The following is a 21,528-nucleotide window of genomic DNA, read 5'->3' as shown; positions in this document are numbered from 1 at the left end:
ATCAGGGATCCCACACAGGAAGCCTCGCTGTGTGACCTTGGACAAATTATTTGACCTCTATGAGCCTCAGTTTCCCGGTCTATAACATGGGATGATATTAGATTTCATTTCTCAAGTTTACCATGTAATAAATGGCCCGAAAATCCAGTGTTGTTGTCATTATTAATTAATATCATCATCACTGGGGTCATAATCTAAAGGTTATGAGTTTAAGCCTCATTGAGGCATTTAAAAAAAATTTATCAGGTGCAAAGTTTTTTTGTTTTTTTTTTTTTGCGGTACGCGGGCCTCTCACTGTTGTGGCCTCTCCTGTTGCGGAGCACAGGCTCCGGACACGCAGGCTCAGCGGCCATGGCTCACGGGCCCAGCCGCTCCGCGGCATGTGGGATCTTCCCGGACTGGGGCACGAACCCGTGTCCCCTGCATCGGCAGGCGGACTCCCAACCACTGCGCCACCAGGGAAGCCCGCAGAGGGCTTTTTAATGATTTATTCCTCTAAGAACAACTGAGGATTCGTTCCTTCCACCGGCTCTGACTCCTAGTCAGGCACAGAAGTGTCATCTGTTCTCACGTCCCCAGCAACCAGCATGGGGTAGGATCCTTAGTAAATGCCCGATGGACAGATGAGAAAAAGAGAGATCAGATGGGGGGGTGGGGGGGCAGACAAGGTGCACAAAAAAATTTTAAAAGAGACTCTCTGGGCCGCCAGAGGACTCACTGAGAATAACTTTAATAACTGATATTCCTGAGGAAGCTGATGGGGGAGAGGTGTGGGGAGAAAGGGATGCTTAAAGAGGAAGGTTCAATTTACACAAATATGATGACTTCGAACTCCCAAGGAAGCACCACTGGTACTAAGAAGCTGACCCTTAATGGGGCCAGACGCCCAGGTGGCCTTCTGGAGCCGGGGCTGGAGTCCTGGTGGGAGGCGAAGCAGAGGTGTGGGCGGGGGCTTGGAGGAGGAGGTGGTGGGCGGGGAGGCGAGGCCTGGCCCGCCCCAGTCCTGCCCCTGGCCCCTGGGAGCTTCCCCCCTGTGTCCGGCCGGGCGGGGGGGTTAATGCTATGGCCAGAGGGGAGGCCTGGCGGCCCGGCGGGCTCGGGCCTGGGCTCAGTGGGGCGGGTGGCGCCGCTCAGCCAGGCCCCCGCGGCCCAGCACCTCCCCACTGAACTGGTAGGTGAGCTTCTTCTTGACTTTCTTGACCTCGCCCGTCTTGCCGTAGTTGCGAAGCGCGCGGGCCATCTTCTGGTAGGTCATCTTCTTGCGGTTGCCCTTCTGGATGCCCCAGCGGTGCGCCAGCGCCTCCTTGTGCTTGGACGAGAACTGGAAGGTGCCCTTGTCCTTGTCCACCCACCAGATGCTGTCCTTCATGTCGCCACTGCGCAGCAGGTCCAGCAGGAACTGGTACAGGCGGATCTTCTTCTTGCTGCCTGCGGCCGGAGGTGGTCAGTGCCCACGCGGGGACCCAGTCCGCCTCCCCCTGACGTGGGACCCCCGGGGTGGTCGCTGGGGAAAGGTCACCAGCGAGCATGCGCACACCCACTGCCACGCTCGGCCTCGGCACACGTGCTCAGACACATGCGCGGGGACAGACAGTCCCAGGCGCCCTCACGAAACACACGTGAAGACACATGTCGTCAAACACTCATGCACTCACACACACACACACCCATACACACGCACTCAGCTCTGTGGTTTGACTGCCGAGTCCGTCGGCCTTGGCCGCGGGGGGTACGGGACGCAAGGACGGACCGGGTCACGGCTGGGCCCAGGCTGGGTCGGGGGTGGGACGGGGCCCCCTACCTGTCTCCCCGTGCAGGAGGCCAGGCCCTGGCTCCAGGCCGTCGGCCTCCCCATCAGACACCTCCAGTGGGGGGCTCTGCCGCTCGCCCTCCTCCTCATCCGAGCTGGGCTGAGCCGGGGACAGGGAGGGGTACGGGAGGCACATCCGGGGCAGGTAGGAGACCTGGGGAGGTGGCGGAAGGAGGATTGAGGTCACTGAGGGGCAAAGTTCAAAGCTCAGGGCTGCCAGGTCAGGGTCGGCTGCGTGAGCGAAGAGGGGGTGCTGGTGCGGGGCAGAGGGATTTGGGAGAAGGCTGGGCACCCTGCAGGTCAGGCAGGGTCACCCCACACAGGGGGCAGGTTACGGGGACAAGGGGCCCCTGAATTCCCACCCGTCTCCCTGGTTCGGGGCGGCGTGGCCGAGGGAAGGAAGCGCACGGACCGGCAGCAGCCCTGGGGGGACGAGGCGCTAGAGAGTCAGGCCTGGAGCGAACGGGGTTGGGTAGGCGAGTGGCAAGGGCGCCAAGAGGCGGTGGAGGTCCGTGAGGGTCATGAAGGTCAGTGGAGGTCACTGACTGGGGTTCGGGTCGCTGGGGAGGAGGAGGGGCCGTAGAGGTCAGTGGAGGTCAGGGCGCAGGGACTTGGGTGCCGGATCTGTGAGGGGGTCAGCGAATGGGGGGTCGGGAGGGCCCAGGGCCGGGCCTTCAGGCTCGGGAGGATCAGTGGGGACGCGGGGATGATCTGGGCTCTGTCCGTGGTGGGGCGAGAGGAGATAAGGGGTGTGGGGTCACGGGGTCAGTCGGGGGGTCAGGAGGCGGCCGTTGAGGCTCTGGCCGCCGTTGGCGCTGTGAGGCAGGAAGCTGAGTTGAGTAAGAGCCCGCGTCAGCTTCCTGCGAAGCGCCGGCCTCACCGCAGGCCACGGGCTGGGCCGGGCCGGGCCAAGCTGGGCGGCCCCACACGCACCTGGTGGCCAAGGCTGGCGTGGGTGGGCGCCATGGGTGTGTCGAGCACGTGCATCTGCTCCAGCTCCATGTGGCGGTAGAGCTGCTGCAGCTGCGGGGCCTGCACGCTCTGCAGCTCCGTGAAGTGGTTCTCGGGGAAGCTCTCGAACTCGCTGTGCATGTGGTGTGGGTGGAAGTCCCAGTAATGGTCTGGGGGGCAGGGCAGGAAAGGCTTATGCTCATTATAGAATAATAATGCCAGGCTGTGTCACCATATAATAATCACCACGGACCAGGCTGGACTGCAAGTTGACATTAATCATCTCACCCCCCACCCTGTTGTTTTCCGACCCTCATTCTATAGATGAGGAGACTGAGGCTTGGAGGGGCTACATAGCACGCCTGCAGTCAAAGGCCTCATCAGTGGCAGAGCTGGGACCCAGGTCCGAGGCAAAGGCTTTGTTCTCAACAACCATTCTACCCTGCCACGCATGCGATCACAAGGACGCAGGCTTTTGAGCCAAAGAGTCCGAATCCTGGCTCTGCCGTTTACTTTGTGTGTGACCTCAGACACGTGCACGGACCCCTCTGGCCTCCGTTGACTCACCTATAAAGTGGGGATAATAGTCACTGGGAGAATACAAATGAGTTCACAGTTGTAAAGCCTCCTATAGCCCCCGAGTCGGCCCTTGGGGAATGTTGAGCCCCATCTCCTCCCCTTGAGACGCAGCAGCGGTCCCCTTAAGACGCAGCAGCGGTCCCTGAGCTGACTGGCTGCCCACCGTCACAGCTCACGGCCCTGTCACATGGCCAAGGTGTGACTGCAAAGTCACAGGGCTGACATTCCTCACACGCCAGAGCTTGTCTGGGCTCCTGGTGCTGCCCCTCAAGGCCATGTCCTTGGGCAGCTCCACCTGTGGTCCAGCAAAGTTGCCGGGACCCGAGGCTTTCCCAGAAACTCCCTGGTGGGTGCTTTCAGAGTCTGCGGTAGGGTGGCTTTGAGTTTGGGGAATAGCTACGTGCCACTGGGAGCCCTGCCTGGGACTGGAGCCGGCCTTCAACACGGTTTCTCTGGGCACCATTTCCAGGAACAAAAACTGCCACATGTCTGAGGACTTCCTGGGGTCCAAAAGAAGATGTGGTGATAAAGTGACAAGAGGGATTTTCTCGTGTGACCAAAGAGGGAGTGTACAGGGTGCTAAGCCAGGTTGGTGTCTCCAGGACAAGCACAGGGCCCCGTAGGGGGACCATCACCAGCCTGGTGTTCGTTTGTGTGTGTGCGTGTGTGTGTGTGTGTGTGTCTCCCTCTTTCTGTTTCCTTCTCACAAACACATACTCACTCACACATCCCTAAGAAATGGCATGTGTTGTTCTGGCTCTGCACTGGTTATCAGAAGACTCACTTTCGAATCCTGCTCTGTGTGGCTTTGCTGTGTGACCCTGGACAAGACATTTTATCTCCCTGGGCCTCTGATTCCCCACTGCAAAAGTCAGGGACCCAACTGAGTGGTTACTGAGGTCCAGTCCACGTGTGGAATCATTTGAACCCACAATCCAGGCTCCTACCTCTGTGAAGCCGCATGGCATAGGAGAGAGAAAGTACAGGATTTGGCCAGAGCTGGGTTCGAATCCTGGCTCTGCCACTTAGCCCTGAGCGACACCGGACAGGTCATTCTACTTCTCTATGCCTGTTGCCTCAGTTGTGAGATGGAGCTAATAATTACACCCATCTCATAGGTTTGCTGTGAGGATTAAATGAGCTAATGCCCGCAAAGCACTTAGAACAGAACATGACACAAAAGAAGACTCAGTAAAACATTAACTATCATCATCATTATAGTAATTAGTATTGTTAATGTTTAATGCTCTCTTCAGAGAGCCTAAATCAGCACTTGAGCAAAGAGCAGATGCTTTAATATGTGTTAGTTCCTCATCTTCCCTTGCTCCCTGCCACCTTAGTCTGTGGCCCAGAGAAATAGTTTGAGGGCCCTGGCTGTCACTTTCTCCCAGAAGCTGGAGTTGGGGGCCCAGCGTTGCACCGAGGGCAGGGACTGGTTTTGTTCGCCTCTGTGTTCCCAGTGCCTAGATGCAGTAGGCACTGAACAAACATTTCTGGGATGAATGAATGAATGAGTAAATCCTATCCTCTTAAGAACTCTGACTCTCCTTCAGAAAATTATCCAAATCTGAAGGGAAAACAAAACACAGCAACATTGACTTTGTACTTTCATCTTGCCGTGAGTTAACAAGACCCAGAAATTCTCCACTTGCTTTGGCAGAGTTGGCTTTGTCTTTTAGCGAGGGCCTCTTTGGGGCCCTGGGATTTGGTGAGTGGAACCAGGTTCCTCTTTAGCTGTAGAACTGCCCTCCGGCCCCACTCCTGGCCCTTCCCATTTTCGCCTTCTCCTGCCCGGGCTGAAGTGTCCAGATCGTTATAGAATGCTGTATCCTGCCCACCAACCCCCCACGCTCACACCTACTCCAGTTCTGGGTTGGGGGGCCCCTGTGTTCTGTCTTTCTCTCCTGCTCCCCACCTCTGTTCTAGCTCCTCATGAGACCCATGGGCTCACTCTGGTGGGCCCAGCCTGAGGCCAGCACTTTCCATAGCAGGTCTCAGTACACCCTCATCAGAGTCACTCTGGGGGCTGGAAAAGCCCCAGCCCACTGGAGACCCACGGAATCATCAACACCAACAGGAGACCTGGGAATCTGGCCTTTAAGAGGATTCTAAGGAGGTTCCTTGGCTCACTGAGGCTCTGGAACCCTGCCCCAGGGTCCCCTGAAAGCTGCAACAGAGACTCTTGGGCTACAATTAAGGTTTCAAAAAGCCCGACGGAAACCTTGCCTCTACCCTTGATTTGAGGGCTCAGGCATTTATGTAATAAATGCTGTCTGTTTGGTAGGCAGAGACGTTCCAAGGATGGGACCCTCTGAAGGAACACAATGCCAGGAGTCCATCCTAATGCAAAGGTTAGCACTCCTGGGCTCTTTGGACCTAATTTCTGGATGACTGTTCATGAATGCATTGCTTTATCCCTTTCTGTCACTTCAAGAGGTTACTCAGACTATCCTGCAACTTATGCCCCTTTAGCTTGACTCTGCTTCTGAAAAGAATAGAGTGTCCTTTGCATATCTGGACCCTCCCTTCTACAGCCTGTTAGGCACCCAACGCATACTAGGCCTCAATCAATATTTGATTAAGTGACCAATAAATGTTAACTTTTAATGTGTTTTTTATGTACCAGGTACTATGCTAAGTACTTAATCCACATTATCTCATTTAATCCTCACCTTAGCTCTGACAAGGTGGCCACTATAGTATGATCTTCCTTTTGCATATGAGGAAACTATGACTCAAAGACATTAAGTCCCTTGTCCACAGACAGTCATTGGTAGAGTCAGGATCCAAACCCACCTATGTATGACTCCAGGGACTAAACTCTTACCACTATGCCATACCACCTCTGAGGAAAAAGACTGCTAATGAAAGCTTTAAGTAAGGCCCATGGTGACAGAGAGGATTTACAGGCTGCTCTTATCCATCTGTCTGTCTACCATCATTTACCCCTCATTCATTATTCATCATCCATTCATCATCCAACATCATCCACCCATCATCCATCCATCCACCCATCCATCCATCCATCCACCCATCCATCATGCAACCATAATCCACCCATCATCCACCCATTCATCATCCAGCATTTAATCCATCCATTATCCATCCATCCATCCTTCCATCCATCATTGAACCTTCATTCATCCAGCCAACAGTTACCCATTTACCAAAATCTTTCACTTCCTCCCTCTAAACCAGCTCCCAATCTGGGACCAAAGTCCTGCCCACACATTCCTATTCTAACTCAGTTTTTTGGTGTCACTAATACCTGCGTGTCACTAGGACAAAAATAAAATGATATTTAAAACAATCCCCCCCACACACACACACAAAATTCAAGCCTTAAGTGTCATTCAGTTGACCTTTTCTCCTCAGAGCAGAAACCCCAGCCTGAAGCCAGGGCTCACCCCAGGGAGGGAGAAGTAAGATCAAGATAAGAGAAGGAAGATGAGGAATTAAGAAAGCAAGAGATGAGAAGAAAACCTTCACAGGAAATCACAGACTGGTGGATGAGGGCTCCTTAAGCCCAGCCCTCCTGCAAATTGTTCAGATATGGAAACTGAGGGCCAGAGAGCAGAGAGTTCTGGGTCTCATGTTCCTTGTTACTTTCTACATCGTATCCTAACTATTAAGGCTTTAGTTATTTCCCTTGTTACAAAGATATAGGACCTGTGTTTTATTCACTCTACAGCACCTAGCAATGTGCCTGGCATGTAAAAGATGCTTAGCATATATTTATTAGATGTATAAGTCAGTGGGAGATGCATGGAGGGTTTGGTAGGGGGAAGGAAGAACACTTGGGAAGGTGAACGAATGGATGATTAGATGAATATGTGAATGAATTGGTGGATGGTCTATTGTATGAAAAGATGAATAAGTGTTTGGAAAGATAGAAGGACGAGAGAAGGGTCATACTTTGGAACTCCATTTCCTTCAACAATTCCACTGCAAATAGCAAATCCTATCACACCCATTAGGATGGCTACTATCAAAAAACAGAACAAGGACCTACTGTATAGTGCAGAGAATTATATTCAATATCTTGTAATAACCTATAATGGAAAAGAATCTGAAAAAGAATATATATAACTCAGTGAATCACTTTGCTGTACACCTGAAACCAACACAACATTGTAAATTAACTATACTTCAACTTAAAAAATGGTGAAAAAAACAGAAAATAACAAGTGTTGGCAAGGATGTGGAGAAATGGAATCCCTGTGCAGTGTTGGTAGGAATGTAAAATGGTGCAGCCACTATGGAAAACAGTATGGTGGGTCCTCAAAAAATTAAAAATAGAATTACCTTATAATCCAGCATTTCCACTTCTGGGTATATATCCCAAAAGAACTGAAAGCAGGATCTCAAAAAGATATTTTTATACCCATGTTCACAGCAGCATTATTCACAATAGCCAAAAGGTAGAAGCAGGTCACGTGTCCATCAACAGATGGATGGATAAACAGAATGTGGTATAAACATACGATGGCTTTTAAAGACAGCTTTAAAAAGGAAGGACAGGGCTTCCCTAGTGGCGCAGTGGTTGAGAGTCCGCCTGCCGATGCAGGGGACACGGGTTCGTGCCCCGGTCTGGGAAGATCCCACATGCCGCGGAGCAGCTGGGCCCGTGAGCCATGGCCGCTGAGCCTGCGCATCGGAGCCTGTGCTCCGCAACGGGAGAGGCCACAACAGTGAGAGGCCCGCGTACAGCAAAAAAAATAAAAAAAATAAAATAAATAAAATAAAATAAAAAGGAAGGACATTCTGACCTATGCTGCAACATCGATGAACCTTGAGGATATTATATGCTGAGTAAAATAAGCCAGTCACAAAAGGAGAAATACTGCATGATTCCATGAATATGAGGTAGTTACCGTAGTCAAGTTCATAGAAACAGAAAGCAGAATGGTGGTTGCCAGGGTCTGAGGGGAGGGGCAATGGGGAGTTATTGTCTAATTGGTACAGAGTGTCCGTTTTTTTGTTTTGTTTTTTTTGTTTGTTTGTTTGTTTTTTTGCGGTATGCGGGCCTCTCACTGTTGTGGCCTCTCCCGTTGCGGAGCACAGGCTCCAGACGCGCAGGCTCAGCGGCCATGGCTCACGGGCCCAGCCGCTCCGCGGCATGTGGGATCCTCCCAGACCGGGGCATGAACCTGTGTCCCCTGCATCAGCAGGCGGACTCTCTACCACTGCGCCACCAGGGAAGCCCCAGTGTGTCCGTTTTGCAAGATGAAAAGAGTTCTGGAGATGGATGGTGGTGACAGTTGCACAACAACGTGAATGTTTTTAACGCCACTAAACTGTACTTTTGAAAATGGTTAAGATAGTAAATTTTATATTATGTGCATTTTATCACAGTTTAAAAATAATAAAGAGCAAATTCTGTGAGCCCTACCTTCAGAATCTATCCTAAATCTGTCTGCTCCTTTCTTTTTTTTTCCTTTTCTTTTACTTTGGCCACGCTGTGCAGCTTGTGGGATTTTAGTTCCCTGACCAGGGATCGAACCTGGGCTCTCAGCAGCGAGAGCACAGAGTCCTAACCACTGGACCTCCAGGGAAGTCCCTGTCTGCTCCTTTCTGTCTCTCTGGTCACCACCCTTGTCCAGGCCACCGTCCTCTCTCGCCTGGATTATTCCAGTGGTTTTCTACTGTGCTTTCCCCTCGTTCCTACTCTTGTCTCCTCTCCATCTACTCTCCACACAGCAGCCAGAGTGATCTTTTTAAAAGCTTATTCAGTGGAACCACTAGGTATTGGGAGAAGATACTGAAAACTTCCAGAGAGACAAAACCAAACCAAACAGAAAAAAAAAAACAGCACAAAAAACACACCAAAAATGGTTACATTCAAAAAGAGGACATAGAATGACATCAGATTTCCTAAGAAAAACTCTAGTAACCAGAAGACAGTAGAGAAATGCTTTCAATTTCAGTGAGAAAAAAAAAATGATTTTTCAACTTAGATTTCTGTACACAGCCAAACTACTGTTAATCAAGTGAGAGCATAAAGACAACAGGTAAAACAAACAACAAGAACAAAACCTTACCTCCCATACATCCTTCCTTAGGCGAGTATAATGAGAAGAGTAATAAATCCTTATATAGTGTTCACTGTTCTAAGCATTTTAACCGTAGTAACTCATTCCATCCTTACAGCAATCCTGTGAAGTAGGTATCATTAAGAAGAAGTTGAAGGACTTCCCTGGTGGCGCAGTGGTTAAGAATCCGCCTGCCAATGCAGGGGGCATGGGTTCGAGCCCTGGTCCGGGAAGATCCCACGTGCCGCGGAGCAACTAAGCCTGTGCGCCACAACTACTGAGCCTGTGCTCTAGAGCCCGTGAGCCACAACTACTGAGTCCGCGTGCCACAACTACTGAAGCCTGTGCGCCTAGAGCCGGAGGTCCGCAACAAGAGAAGCCACCGCAATGAGAAGCCCACGCACCATGACAGAGAGTATCCCCGCTCTCTGCAACTAGAGAAAGCCCGCGCGCAGCAACGAAGACCCAACGCAGCCAAAAATAAATACATAAATTTATAAAAAGAAAGAAGAAGTTGAGGCACAGAGGGGTGAGATGTCTTGCCCGAGGTCACCCCACCCAGTAGTGAGGAGTTGGGGTGTGGCTCCCAGCAGCCTGGTTGCGGCGTGAGGGCTCCATCTCCCTGCCACACTGACCCTCAGAAACACAGCAATGAGAAAGTACAGGTAATCAAAGTACGCCATGTGGCTCAGTTGTGAGTAATATTCACATGGTCCTAATAACGGAAAATTCAGATACTGATTTAACAAAAAAAGTTAGAATACAGAGGAAGATAAACACTGTATGATCTCACTTATAGGTGGAACCTAAAAAAAGCTAAATTCAGAAAAAGAGATCAGATTTGTGGTTGCCAGAAGTAGTGGTGGGGAGAGGGACAGGGGAAATTGGGTGATGGTGGTCTAAGGTACAAACTTCCAGGTGTAAGATAAATAAGTCCTGGGGATGTTATGTACACGATGACTATAGTTAAAACTGCTGTGTGGCAACTTCGAAAGTCAAGAGAGTTTCGCCTGAAAGTGCTCATCACAAGGGGAAAAAATTCTTTTGTAACTATATGAGGTGATGGATGTTAACTAAACTTATGTGGTAATCATTTCACAATGTACATGTGTGTGAGGTCATTATGCTGTCACACCTTAAACGTATACACTTATGTTGTATGCCCATTACAGCAATAAAATGAAAAAGAAGGGAAAAAGTTACTATAAGTATCTTGGTATATGTGGAGAACTGTGTGTGAGTGTGTGTGTGTGTTATAAATACCTAGAAAGTCAAGTTCTCATCTTTCATAGTACAAGTGAATAGATGCCTCAAAGTAAAAAATCAGGCTAGATTCATCTCCACCTAGCATATAGAAAGTACTCAATAAATGTTTGTGAATAAATAAATAAATGCTGTTCTAAGTCTCTATTTCAAATCTTCATATATACACTTACATAGCTCTGTAATAGAGAGACTGGAGAAATAGCTTTTATCTGTCTCTGGTTGCTATGTATGCCATGGAGGAATGATTATGATAAGTTTATGCAAAAAGTAGCAGATTGCAGAACAGCATGATACTACAGTCCATTTTTGAATGGACAGAATATGCACATGTGGACGTATACACTTACAAACATACAGGATTACACATGTCAAATAAAATATCTGCAAGGATAGACCAAGGTGCTGTCAGAGAAGAGTAAGAATAGGAAGCGGGTAATATTTCACTTGATATGCTGTTGTATTTTAAAATTGTTTGCAATGGGTATTTCTTGTTTTAATAATTAAAATTAAACACTTACAATTTATTTAGATCTTCACCACACACACACACACACACACACACAAACACACACACAAAGGTTATTCAGATCATGTCATTTCCCTGCTCAGAACCCTCCAATGGCTTCCCATTACATGCAGGATAAAACCCAAACTTCTGCCACGGCCATCACGCCCTGCGTGATCTGCCCCCTGCAGACCCCTCTGGCTTCATTTTGTTTCTGCCCCCCTGTGCTCACCGGCCACTCTGGTCCTCGGGGGAGGTCCTTCCTGCTCTTGCACTTGCTGTTCTCTCTCCCTAGAACACCTGTCCCTACCTGCCTTGACATTCATGTTCCTTCCCTGCACTCAGATTTCCACTCAACTGCCACCTCCTCAGAGGCCTTCCTTGACCACTGAATTAAGGTGTCCCCCACCTAGACACTCCGAATCACATCACTCTACTTTTCATAGGACTTATTAGTACGTGTCTGTTAGTTTGATTTTTCACTGTCTCTCTCCCTCACTGGACTGTAAGCTCTACAAGAGCCGTGGCCTTGCCTGGCCTGTTCATCATGGAACCTCCAGTGCCTAGAGCAGTTTCTGGCACATGGCATATAATCGGAGGTTATTTGGTGGATGGACAAATGAGGGGATGAGTGGACAAGTGGGTTGGACAATAAGTGTTGGAAGGATGGGTGGGTGGCTGGTGGATGGGAGGGGAGTGGATGGGTGGATGAGTGGGTGCCTGGCTGGCTGTCATCTGGGCCGTTGGAAAATGACCCACTTGATCTGTCACAGAACCTTCTGTGCTTCTCTACTCTCTCAGCTGCTTCATCCCTCCCGCCTGGGGGGATTCAGTAAAGCTAACATACTATGTCCTGAAAGTTTACTGGGCCTTGTATTCAGTATATTACCGCATATATTACATGTGTTAACCTCATTTAATCATTGCAACTCTGTGGAGTGTTTTCATGCCCTCAGTTTTATAGATGAAGAAACGGGCTCAGAGGAGTTAAGTCACTTGCTCCACGATTACACACTAGTGAGTGATGGAGCCAGGACTAGACCCAGGTCTGGCCCCAGTGCCTTTTCACTAAGCCTCACCACCTAAAAATACAGATGCAGAGGACACGCAGGAACAGGTGGAAGAATGTGCGGGTGTCTCTACTCTTGAGTCTTCAGAGAACACCTTCCAGCAGATAGTAAGGAGGGACAGAACAGATGGCCCGGTGGGCCGTGATGCCAGGGGTGTGGCGGGGAGGCGGGGGCTGGTGAATAGGGACCAGAACACCTGGGGACTCTGGAGGAGTCTACGAAGGGTTTGGGTCTGAAGGACCCAAATGGGGAGCTCACACATCCAATTAGGAGTCATTCCTAGAGCCCCACCCCAGATCTAAGGGATCTGCCTGATCACTGAGCCAGGAAAGCACTGGCTTTCTCTAAAGTGCTCACTCCATCAGCCCACCCCAGGCCTAGCTGGTTTCTAGATATATAAACCCATAGCACACCCATATCACAGGAGGAGAAAATGAGGCTTCAATAGACCCGAAAGAAATGCACCCAAACCCAGTGAAACCGCGAAGGGGTCAGGCCAGAGGAGAAAGGATCCCTAATGCTGGAAGGGGTCAGAAGTAGCCCTGAGCTTGCTGGGACCCGAGCTGTCCTGTTGCCTGAAGCCACCAGGGGGCGCCAGTCCTCAAGCAGGGACTTTTTCTGGTCCCGAACTGCTTGGTGGAAGGGTGTGCGTGCAGGTCTCTGGATCAAGGAGACCCAGCCCTTGACCCTGGTAGGGGGAGGATCTGGGGATAGAGTTGGATGAGGGACACTCTCTAAAGTGTCTGGATTTTCCACAGAGAGGATGCATTTCTTGTAGAATTATAAACAAGCTTAAACGGATGAGAAAAAGCATATTTTTAAAGACTTTCTATGCCTAGAGCTCTGAAAGAAGCCTGTGTGTTCCCATATATGACCTTGAAGTTCATCCACCACCTACTCCCAAGACACGGCTTCCAGGTATAGTCTTTAGCGTAGTTGTCAGGTGTGAGTTCCAGTTGAAACTGTTGGCAAGGTTTGACATCTGGATGTGAGGGCCCTAAATAAAGACTCACCACAAATGGCAACTCTGGGTGTGGCCGTCAGGTTTAAACTGCCATAGATGTGCCAGCAGAATGGAGGTGTGAATGGCTCCCAGGTGTGGCCCTCAGGTGTGAAACCTTCCTCAGCTGTGGCACATAGCATGCCTGTCCCTCTGGGACTGCAGAAACCCCAGTGTCTGGCCTGCCCAGGTCTCAGACCCCTCGAAGAATCCTCCAGTGAAGACCCGTTAACGGGGCCACCTGGTCTTTGGTTCAGAGATGTCCCATCACTATATCAAGATCCACCTCAGGTAACCTCTCTTATCTCCCTGCCCAGGTCCCAGGCATTGAAGGCCTCTCTCTCCTCCCCTGAATTTGCTTCAGGATCAAGGCTGGGCCTTTTTGGGGGAGCACAGTTAGGTCCAGATGGAAAACGCCCCTGGCCCAGGCCCCATCCTCGCCCCCACCCTGAACAGACTGGGGGCTTCAGCCCCTACTGAATGAGGGAGTCCTCAGAGCCTTTCCTTTGGCTCAGCAGCTCTCACATAGGAGGGGTTCTGCCCCCCAGGGGACACTTGGCAATCCCGGAGACATTTTTGGTTGTCGTGATTGGCAGTACTGCTGGCATCTAGCGAGTGGAAGCCAGGGATGCTGCCAGATATCCTACAATGCACAAGACAGGCCTCACAACATAGAATTATCCAGCCCAAATGTCAATAGACAAATTCTGCTAGCCACACACAGCAGGCAGCGGGGCTGCCCCAGCAAGGAGGTGGGGGGGAGTGTGTGTGTGTGAGACAAGAACGGAGAGGAAGATGGGGAATTGGGGGAGGGGAAGGTGAAAAAGCACTGGACCTGGAGCAGACCGACAGAGCTGGATCCCACTGACCGGCTGTGCCACCTTGTACAAGTCCTGTAGCCACTTAGCTTGTTTCCTCATGTGGAAAAAGGCCAAAAGGGTTGGACAAGAAGATAAATGTGGAAGAAGCTAACCCGTGCCCAGATACACCAAGGATGCTCCAGAAATGCAGGCTGGGGGTGTGGGGTGTTGAGAAGCAGGAGTGCGGGGGGTCAGGATAGTGAATTCACATCCCCAAGAGCTAACTGGATCTGATTCTCAGAGTTCCAAAGCAGCCCTGGGAACGAGGCTTCTTTCCCTTCTCCCTGGAACCCAGGCATGCTCGGGCACGCAGGCCAGGCTGGGGAAGTGGGGCTGGGCCGGGGCCCGGTACTCACCGCTGTGGCTCTCTCCATCACTGCTGAGATAGGGGTAATATTCGTGCGTTTGGCGTTGGTAGAGATCCGTGTCATAGGGAACTAGATCTTCCGATGGCTGCTGAGAGACGAAGGTGTCAGGGCTGGGAATGTGGCCGGGAGACCGTCTGTATCAGGCTTACAGCCCTCTCTCTGCTTGGAACTGGGAGAGGCCACAGAGAGTGGAAGAGGGGGACCCAGGGGAGCAAGAGCCTTGGCTCCTGCAGAAAGGGGGTGACAGGGACCCTGGAGGTCAGAGGTCAAAAGAGGACCAGGTCTGAGAGGGCAGCCCAGCTGCTCCCCGTCACCTCACACTCATACTCACGTTCCAGCGTGTGCCCGGATCCCAGCCTCACACACGCACCCTCTCACGGTCACACTGATATGCCTACACCCCCCAAATACATACATACTCCCCGTGACACACTTCTACCCACACTCCCACATGCGAACTCTCACCCCCTCGTCCACTCACAGCCCTAACACTCGCTCTCGGGGGCACTCACACTTACACACGCTTGTTGTCACACACACACCATTATGCACCCACCTGCAGGCACACGCAGGGTCACTGGGATTAACGCACGTATCCACCCACTTGCCTGCAAGTGCATTAACCCACACACTCATACCCACGCCCTTCCTCGGTCACTCACACTCCACCTACACACTCACCCCACGGCACACACACGCTTGTCCTCCTGTTACAGCCCCGCCCTGACACCCACTCTCTCTCTTAGCCGGTGCCCAGGGCCACCACCATGACCAGTGGCCGTTCACACTGATGGATTTTACAGGACTCACCCAGGCAGGGGCAGGTTTGGGGGCCTCTCCCTCCTCCCCCCTCCTCCCGACACCCTCCGTGGGATGCTCCCTGGTCTTCCTCCCCACCACCCGCCCCACTGACACAGGGAATGCATACCCGGAGGCTTCCCAGCAGTCATCAGGCCTTTCCTCCCCCGCACAGTGTGTGCCCGAGGATTGCACAACAGTAACTCTGGCCCTCAGGGCTTGGTTCGGCAACCAGGGCTGCCTTGGTAGCCCACCCTCCAAGGACCCACTCCGAGTAGCCCCTGGGCTGGGGCGAGGTGTGGGAGCCCAAGGGGATGTGCCTCCTGCCCCGCTCTAGCTGGAGTTCAGGGATTCAGAGGTCAAGGGTCAGAGACAGGGTGGCCGAACCCCAGGGCCTATGGCTTTCTGGAGGCAGGGCTGGCTCTCCTCGGGACCACCTCTGTCACCACTGCTGGCCTCCAGGTCAGGGGAGGGTGGGCCAGGGCCAGGTGCCGACGGGCTGGCTGGTTCTGAGTCCGGCCCAGGGAGGAGGCTGGCACTGGGCTTGCAGGCAGCGCAACCCCACAGCGGGATGTCAAGCCCCGGTTGCCTCCCCCAGGCTCTGAGGCCCGGCTGGGGTGGGGCGGGGGGAAGGGAGCTGCCTCCAGGCCGGGAAAGCTGAGTCAGGTGGGCAGGCCCTGCCAAGCCCTTCCCGTCTCCCCCCAGGGCTCCCCACTCCGGCTGAGTTGGGACAGGGTGGGAAAAGCGAGAGGGGTCCTCTCAGAGGGGCCCGGGTCTGACACCTGCCGAAGGCGGCAACTGTCACTGAGGGGAGCAGCAGAGGGGGTCTGCCCCACACGGCTGCCCTGCCCTCCCCGGGGTCCCCCGGGACTCCTGCTTCTTCACCTCCAGCCTCAGCCCTGCCCCCACTCCAGGCTCCCCCCTTGACCTCCCCCAGCTCCTACCCCAGCCCCAATCTCAGCCCTGGGATGTCCCCAGCACCAACCCCTGCCCTCCACTCCCTGATCCCCAGCCAGAGCCCACCCCTAACTGCGTGGCTAGTCTCTGCTCCCCTCACTGCTCCGGCCCAGCGCCTGCCCCGACCCCTGCCTCTGCCACTCAGGGCCCAGGGCCCAAGCCCCAGACCCTTGGGTCAACAACCGTGTTCTCTGTGCCAGGCCCCAGGCTTAAGGCAGCCTCAGTCTCCAGAAGCACCCAGGCCACCTCTGGCCTCTTGCCGCCCGCCCTCAAGCCCGTACTGTCCTGGGGACTGGCATGCCCCCCACACCAGTCTCCCCATTTCCTCCGCCACCACCTCCCTGACGCCACCCTCACCATCCTCAGCCCAGCACCCTGCCGTGGAGCTCCGGCCTGCCACCCAAGCCCCATCTATAAATAACCGTTCAGGCCCCACCGATCACAGCTCCACCATGGGCTCAGCCCTCAGCCCGCCAGGGCACGCTCCGAGGAAGCCAATGGCCCTGTTGCTGGGTCTCAGGCCGGGAGCTCCAGGGAGGAAACACCAACTTCCCACTGATAGTGGGAGGGCAGCCGGAGGGCTGGCAGGCAAGCGGGTGGTCGTCCAAGGGCCACAGGTTGGGCTGGTGGAGGAGTCCCAATACTCACAGGGGGGACGAGGGGAAACCCTTCCATTTTGCACGCCTGTAACATCCAGCCGAGCTCCGAGCCGGTCAGGTCCCCTGCCTTGGTGGGGGCCAGTGCGGAGCCCCTGGGGATGGGGCGCCCCGTCGGGGGCTGGACGGACTCAGGGCGGGTACAGGGCTCAGGCCTGCCCCTTGAGCTACAGGAGCCCTGGGTGAGCCCCCTCCCTTGACATTGCAGGGCCAGCGCAAGTTCCTGATTTTATCGAAGGCCTGCCGCTGGGAGATAGTCCCCTTGGGGTGACATCACCACCCCAGCCCGTTTGCATAAATCTCTTGCGCTACAGGAAGTCTCTGGCCGGCTGGGGCAGGTGGTGCTCCAGGGGCTGGCCTGGGAGGCCATGGGGGCCAGGCCCCCTGCCCAGAGGAAGCTGGGACTGTGAGGGGCGGCCTTGAAGGCTAGGGTGGGAGGAAGAGTGGGAGGGAGGAAGGCTGGCTCCACCACCAGAGGCCTTTCCTGCGCCCGGGCCCTGCAGAGGCTCTCCAACCTCTAACCCCTAACCCCACAAATACCTGCTTCTCTTGAGACCCCCACGTGGCCAACAGTCACTTCCTTGGGGTCAGAGCTGTTAAGGGTGGCCTCTTGGGGTCTCTGCTTTCTGGGGTCAGCCTGGCTGGCTGAGGGCTCTGATCCAGCAGAGTGCCAGGCCTGGCTCTTCCTGGGCGCATAGGACCCCAACCCCTGGGTTCTATCCAGCCTGGGGCTGGGCTCCCAGGCAGGGTCCTCAGCACAGCGCCGCTTTCCCCTTCCCTTCCACCAGAAGGGTTCTTACACCTTCCCCTCCCAGCTTCCTAAGGACCACCGCTTCTTCCAAATCCCTAGGTGCTCTACGACCAGCCCAGATTTCTGTGTCCCCTCGCCTTAACAATGCCTTAATATAAATCTAGTCTTCCTAGTTTACAAACTTTTCCTGTCTGTCCATCCATTCATCTATTTTCCCATCCAATTGTTTATCTGTCTGTTTGTCGATCCATCTATCCACCCACCAAGCCAGTCATACATTTGTCTATCAGTTTATCCAACTGTGCATTCATTCATCCATTTATCTGTTAATCTGTCATCCATCCACCCGTTTGTTTATCTACTTGTCCAAGTAGCCATCTATATGTTCATATATCAGCCCATCCATCTGTTATTCATCCACATTTCCATTTGTTTATCCACTTAATGTTCAGCTATCAATCTGTTCATCCATTGGTCCTTTTCATCCACGTATCCATCCATCCACTCATCCATCTATCCATCCATCCATCCATCCATCCATCCACTTATCCATCCATCCATGTATCCTGCCAATATCAATTGAGTTCCAGGCTTTCTGCTGAGTGCTGGGAGAAGAGAAAGATACTGGACAAGGTCCCTGCCTTCAGGGAATTCCTGATCTAGTCTGGAGGGCAGAAGGATGAACGGAGACACTTTTTGATCCATTGATCTCTGGTGAGTCCACTTCTCTTGGGGAAGAACTTCTTGAGCATTCAGTTTCCTCCCCTGTGTAGTCTAACCCTTTGCTTTATATCCCCTTCCCACTAAGACTAGCCAGCCTCCTTCCTGTCAGTGGAATCCCAGACGCCCAAGTGTTTCTTTACTTGCAGCAAAGACCAGGGATTCACAGGTCTGGGTTCACCATTAGATCTATTTCACCTACATCTTCACTGATTTTTTGCATCCACACTTGGGACTTTCCAAGGGGTCCACATCACTGGTCCTCAGGACTCCCTAGGTACCTGACCAAGGTTCCTCCCCAAGAGGACGGGAGAGGCGGGCTGACTTGGCATCAGCTCCATCCCTGTCCCCACTTTCCCATCAAGAAGGCCTAGGGACTTCCCTGGTGGTGCAGTGGTTAAGAATCTGCCTGCCAATGCAGGGGACACGGGTTCAAGCCCTGGTCTGGGAAGATCCCACATGCCGCAGAGCAACTAAGCCTGTGCGACACAACTACTGAGCCTGTGCTCTAGAGCCCGCGAGTGACAACTGTTGAGCCCGCACGCCACAAGTACTGAAGCCCACGTGCCACAACTACTGAAGCCCATGAGCCTAGAGCCCGTGCTCCGCAGCAAGAGAAGCCACCGCAATGAGAAGCCCGCACACCGCAACGAAGAGTAGCCCCCACTCGCCACAACCAGAGAAAGCCCTCGTGCAGCAACGAAGACCCAACACAACCAAAAATAAAATAAATTAATTTAAAAAAAAAAAGAAAAAGAAGGTGTAGTCCCAGCTGACTGTCTGTGTGTGGGGATGGCTCTACTGCATGAGAACCAGGTCCTGCTTGATGTGTTCATTCATTCTTTCATTCATTCATTCCTATTTAAGTTTGTTTTGTTTATATGCTTATTTATCTACTTGTTCATTCATTTAATCTTTATTTATTTATTTATTTTTGGCTGCATTGGGTCTTCGTTGCTGTGCGCGGGCTCTAGGTGCGTGGGCTTCGGTAGTTGTGACACGTGGGTTCAGTAGTTGTGGTGCACAGGCTCAGCTGCTCCGCGACATGGGACCTTCCCGGACCAGGGCTCAAACCCCTGTCTCCTGCATTGGCAGGCGGATTCTTAACCACTGTGCCACCAGGGAAGCCCCTAATCATAACTTTTTATTGAGGGTCTCCCATGTGCTGGCCTGGCAAGGGGACACAGACATGAAGGAAGCATGCCCTGGGCCTCCAGGAGCTCACAGGCCTGTAGAGAGAACACACATGTGAGCAGACAGCATGGTCCTTCTGGGAGGCAGGAGCACAAGAGGTGCCAGGTGCATTAGCGAACAGTTAATCAGGTCAGGGCCACAGGTAGGAAAGCGTGCAAGGGAGAGAGCATGTCCGGCTGAGGGACCAGCCTGAGCAAAGGCAAGGAGCTGGGAGAGGACAAGGGAACAGTGAGCTGCCCTCCTTGTGGCTGGAAGCAAGACAGGGCGGGAAGGCAAAGAGCCTTGAATACCAACCCCAGGAGCCTGGTGGGTATCCAGGGGGGACTGTGGAGCCTTTGCTGGTTATAAGCAGGGAGTGTGGTGCTCCCCTCCGTGGACACAGGGAGCAGACCAGGTCGGCTCCGTGTTCCTGAGCCCTAGGTCTCAAGGGGCCTCAGGAGAAGAACGAGATTCCATTGTCCCAAGTCTGGCCAAGCCCAAGGGCCCTGGGTAAGGAAACCCATAAAAGGCCCAGGACCCCAAATCTATGGAAATGGGCAGAACTCGCTCCCACTTTCCGTGCAGCTCCAGCATCCTGTGTCTATTCACACAGCAAGTCCTCCCCATCCTTCCTCCCACTGCCCCTCCTCCCAAAGTGCACCAGAGCCCTCTTCCCGAGATTCGAATTCCTAGGGACCTGATGTTATCCTAAGCCTTTGGAATAGTAGGACCCAGATTCTAAGCAATTCTGAGCAGAGCAGAGAAGGTCTGATAATCCACAACCCCAGGGCTAACAGCTCCTTAAAAAGGGGGGACAGGGGCTTCCCTGGTGGCACAGTGGTTAAGAATCTGCCTGCCAATGCAGGGGACACGGGTTCGAGCCCTGGTCCGGGAAGATCCCACATGCCGTAGATCAGCTAGGCCTGTGCACCACAACTACTGAGCCTGCGTGCCACAACTCCAGAAGCCCGTGCGCCTAGAGTCCATGCTCTGCACTGCATTGAGAAGTCTGCACAACACAATGAAGAGTAGCCCCTGCTCACCACAACTAGAGAAAACCCGTGTGCAGCAACGAAGACCCAACGCAGCCAAAAATAAAACATTTTAAAAATTTAAAAAATTTTTATAAGGGGGGGAAATTATTTTCTGAGTGCCCAGCACTGTGCTGAGTGCTTCCACCCTTGTGATCTCACGTAACCAGGACAACCATCTGTTACACTGAGGCCCAAGAGTTCAGTGACTCACCCAGGGTCACACAACCTGTGAGTGGAGAGCTGGGGCGTGAACCTGCTTTCTGGAGCTCTAGGAAGGGCTGGATCCTAGGGCAGGGGAAAGAGGCAGAGGAAGAGAAGCCAAATATGGGGAGAGCAAGGAAGGGCAGAGAGGGGAAAGGCAGCCAGAACTGGAGAGGAAGAGAAAGGAAAATAAAAGGAGAAAGAGAGTAGTAGTAGAGGAGTAGAGAGAAGTGAGGCAATGAAAGAGAGAACGGGGCGGGGGTGGTGGGAGGGGAGGACAAGGGAGGGAGAGAGGAGACAGGACAGCAGGGACTGGGTAGCGACAGGACCTCAGGGGAGCACAGGTCTGGCCTCCTTCTGCAGCAGAGGAAACAGGACCAGAGAGGGTCCCCAACTTGCTGGAGGTCCCCAGGAGCATCAAGTTGGCTTGTGGTTCGCATTTCTTGTGGGCAAGAAATTGGTTTCAGACCAAAAATCTTAGGTGCTCCAGGGAATGAGAAGTGAAACAGTTTTTAAAATTACTTTATTTTTTGAACAGGTAATATATGCACATGGTATGAAATCCAAAAGGTACAAAAAGGGAAACAACTGTCCAGTTCCCTGTTACCTGATTCTTGGGTATTTTTCTAGAGATAGTCTAAGCAGACAAAGGCATAGAGGCAGATATAGTCTTTTTAAAATGTCACCCAGAAAGTAGCATACTAAACACATTGCACTTCACTTTGGTTGTTTTTCCCCCCGAAATCCATCCCATGTCCATGCATATAGAGCTGTCTTGTTCTTTTTAATGACTATAT

General features: G+C 52.6%; 1 protein-coding gene across 2 annotated transcripts; it reads right to left on the bottom strand.

Moving 5' to 3' along the window:
* Positions 1-761: 761 nt before the first annotated feature.
* On the bottom strand, positions 762-16,889 carry SPI1 (Spi-1 proto-oncogene; the record flags this gene model as incomplete). 2 transcript variants are annotated; one of them, XM_079709100.1, is made up of 5 exons in its annotated part: positions 762-1,428; positions 1,802-1,964; positions 2,744-2,931; positions 14,430-14,529; positions 16,845-16,889. In XM_079709100.1, the coding sequence occupies 5 exons, from the start codon at positions 16,887-16,889 to the stop codon at positions 1,109-1,111; spliced, it is 816 nt and encodes a 271-aa protein (XP_079565226.1). In that variant the 3' UTR covers positions 762-1,108. The 2 variants fall into 2 exon arrangements, with proteins under 2 accessions (XP_079565226.1, XP_079565227.1); XM_079709101.1 differs by having other exon boundaries at positions 14,430-14,526.
* Positions 16,890-21,528: the final 4,639 nt, after the last annotated feature.

The sequence above is a fragment of the Hyperoodon ampullatus genome (assembly GCF_949752795.1).
Source record: "Hyperoodon ampullatus genome assembly, chromosome: 7".
Classification (NCBI taxonomy): Eukaryota; Metazoa; Chordata; class Mammalia; order Artiodactyla; family Ziphiidae; genus Hyperoodon; species Hyperoodon ampullatus.
This window is presented reverse-complemented; position numbering and strand designations above follow the sequence as displayed.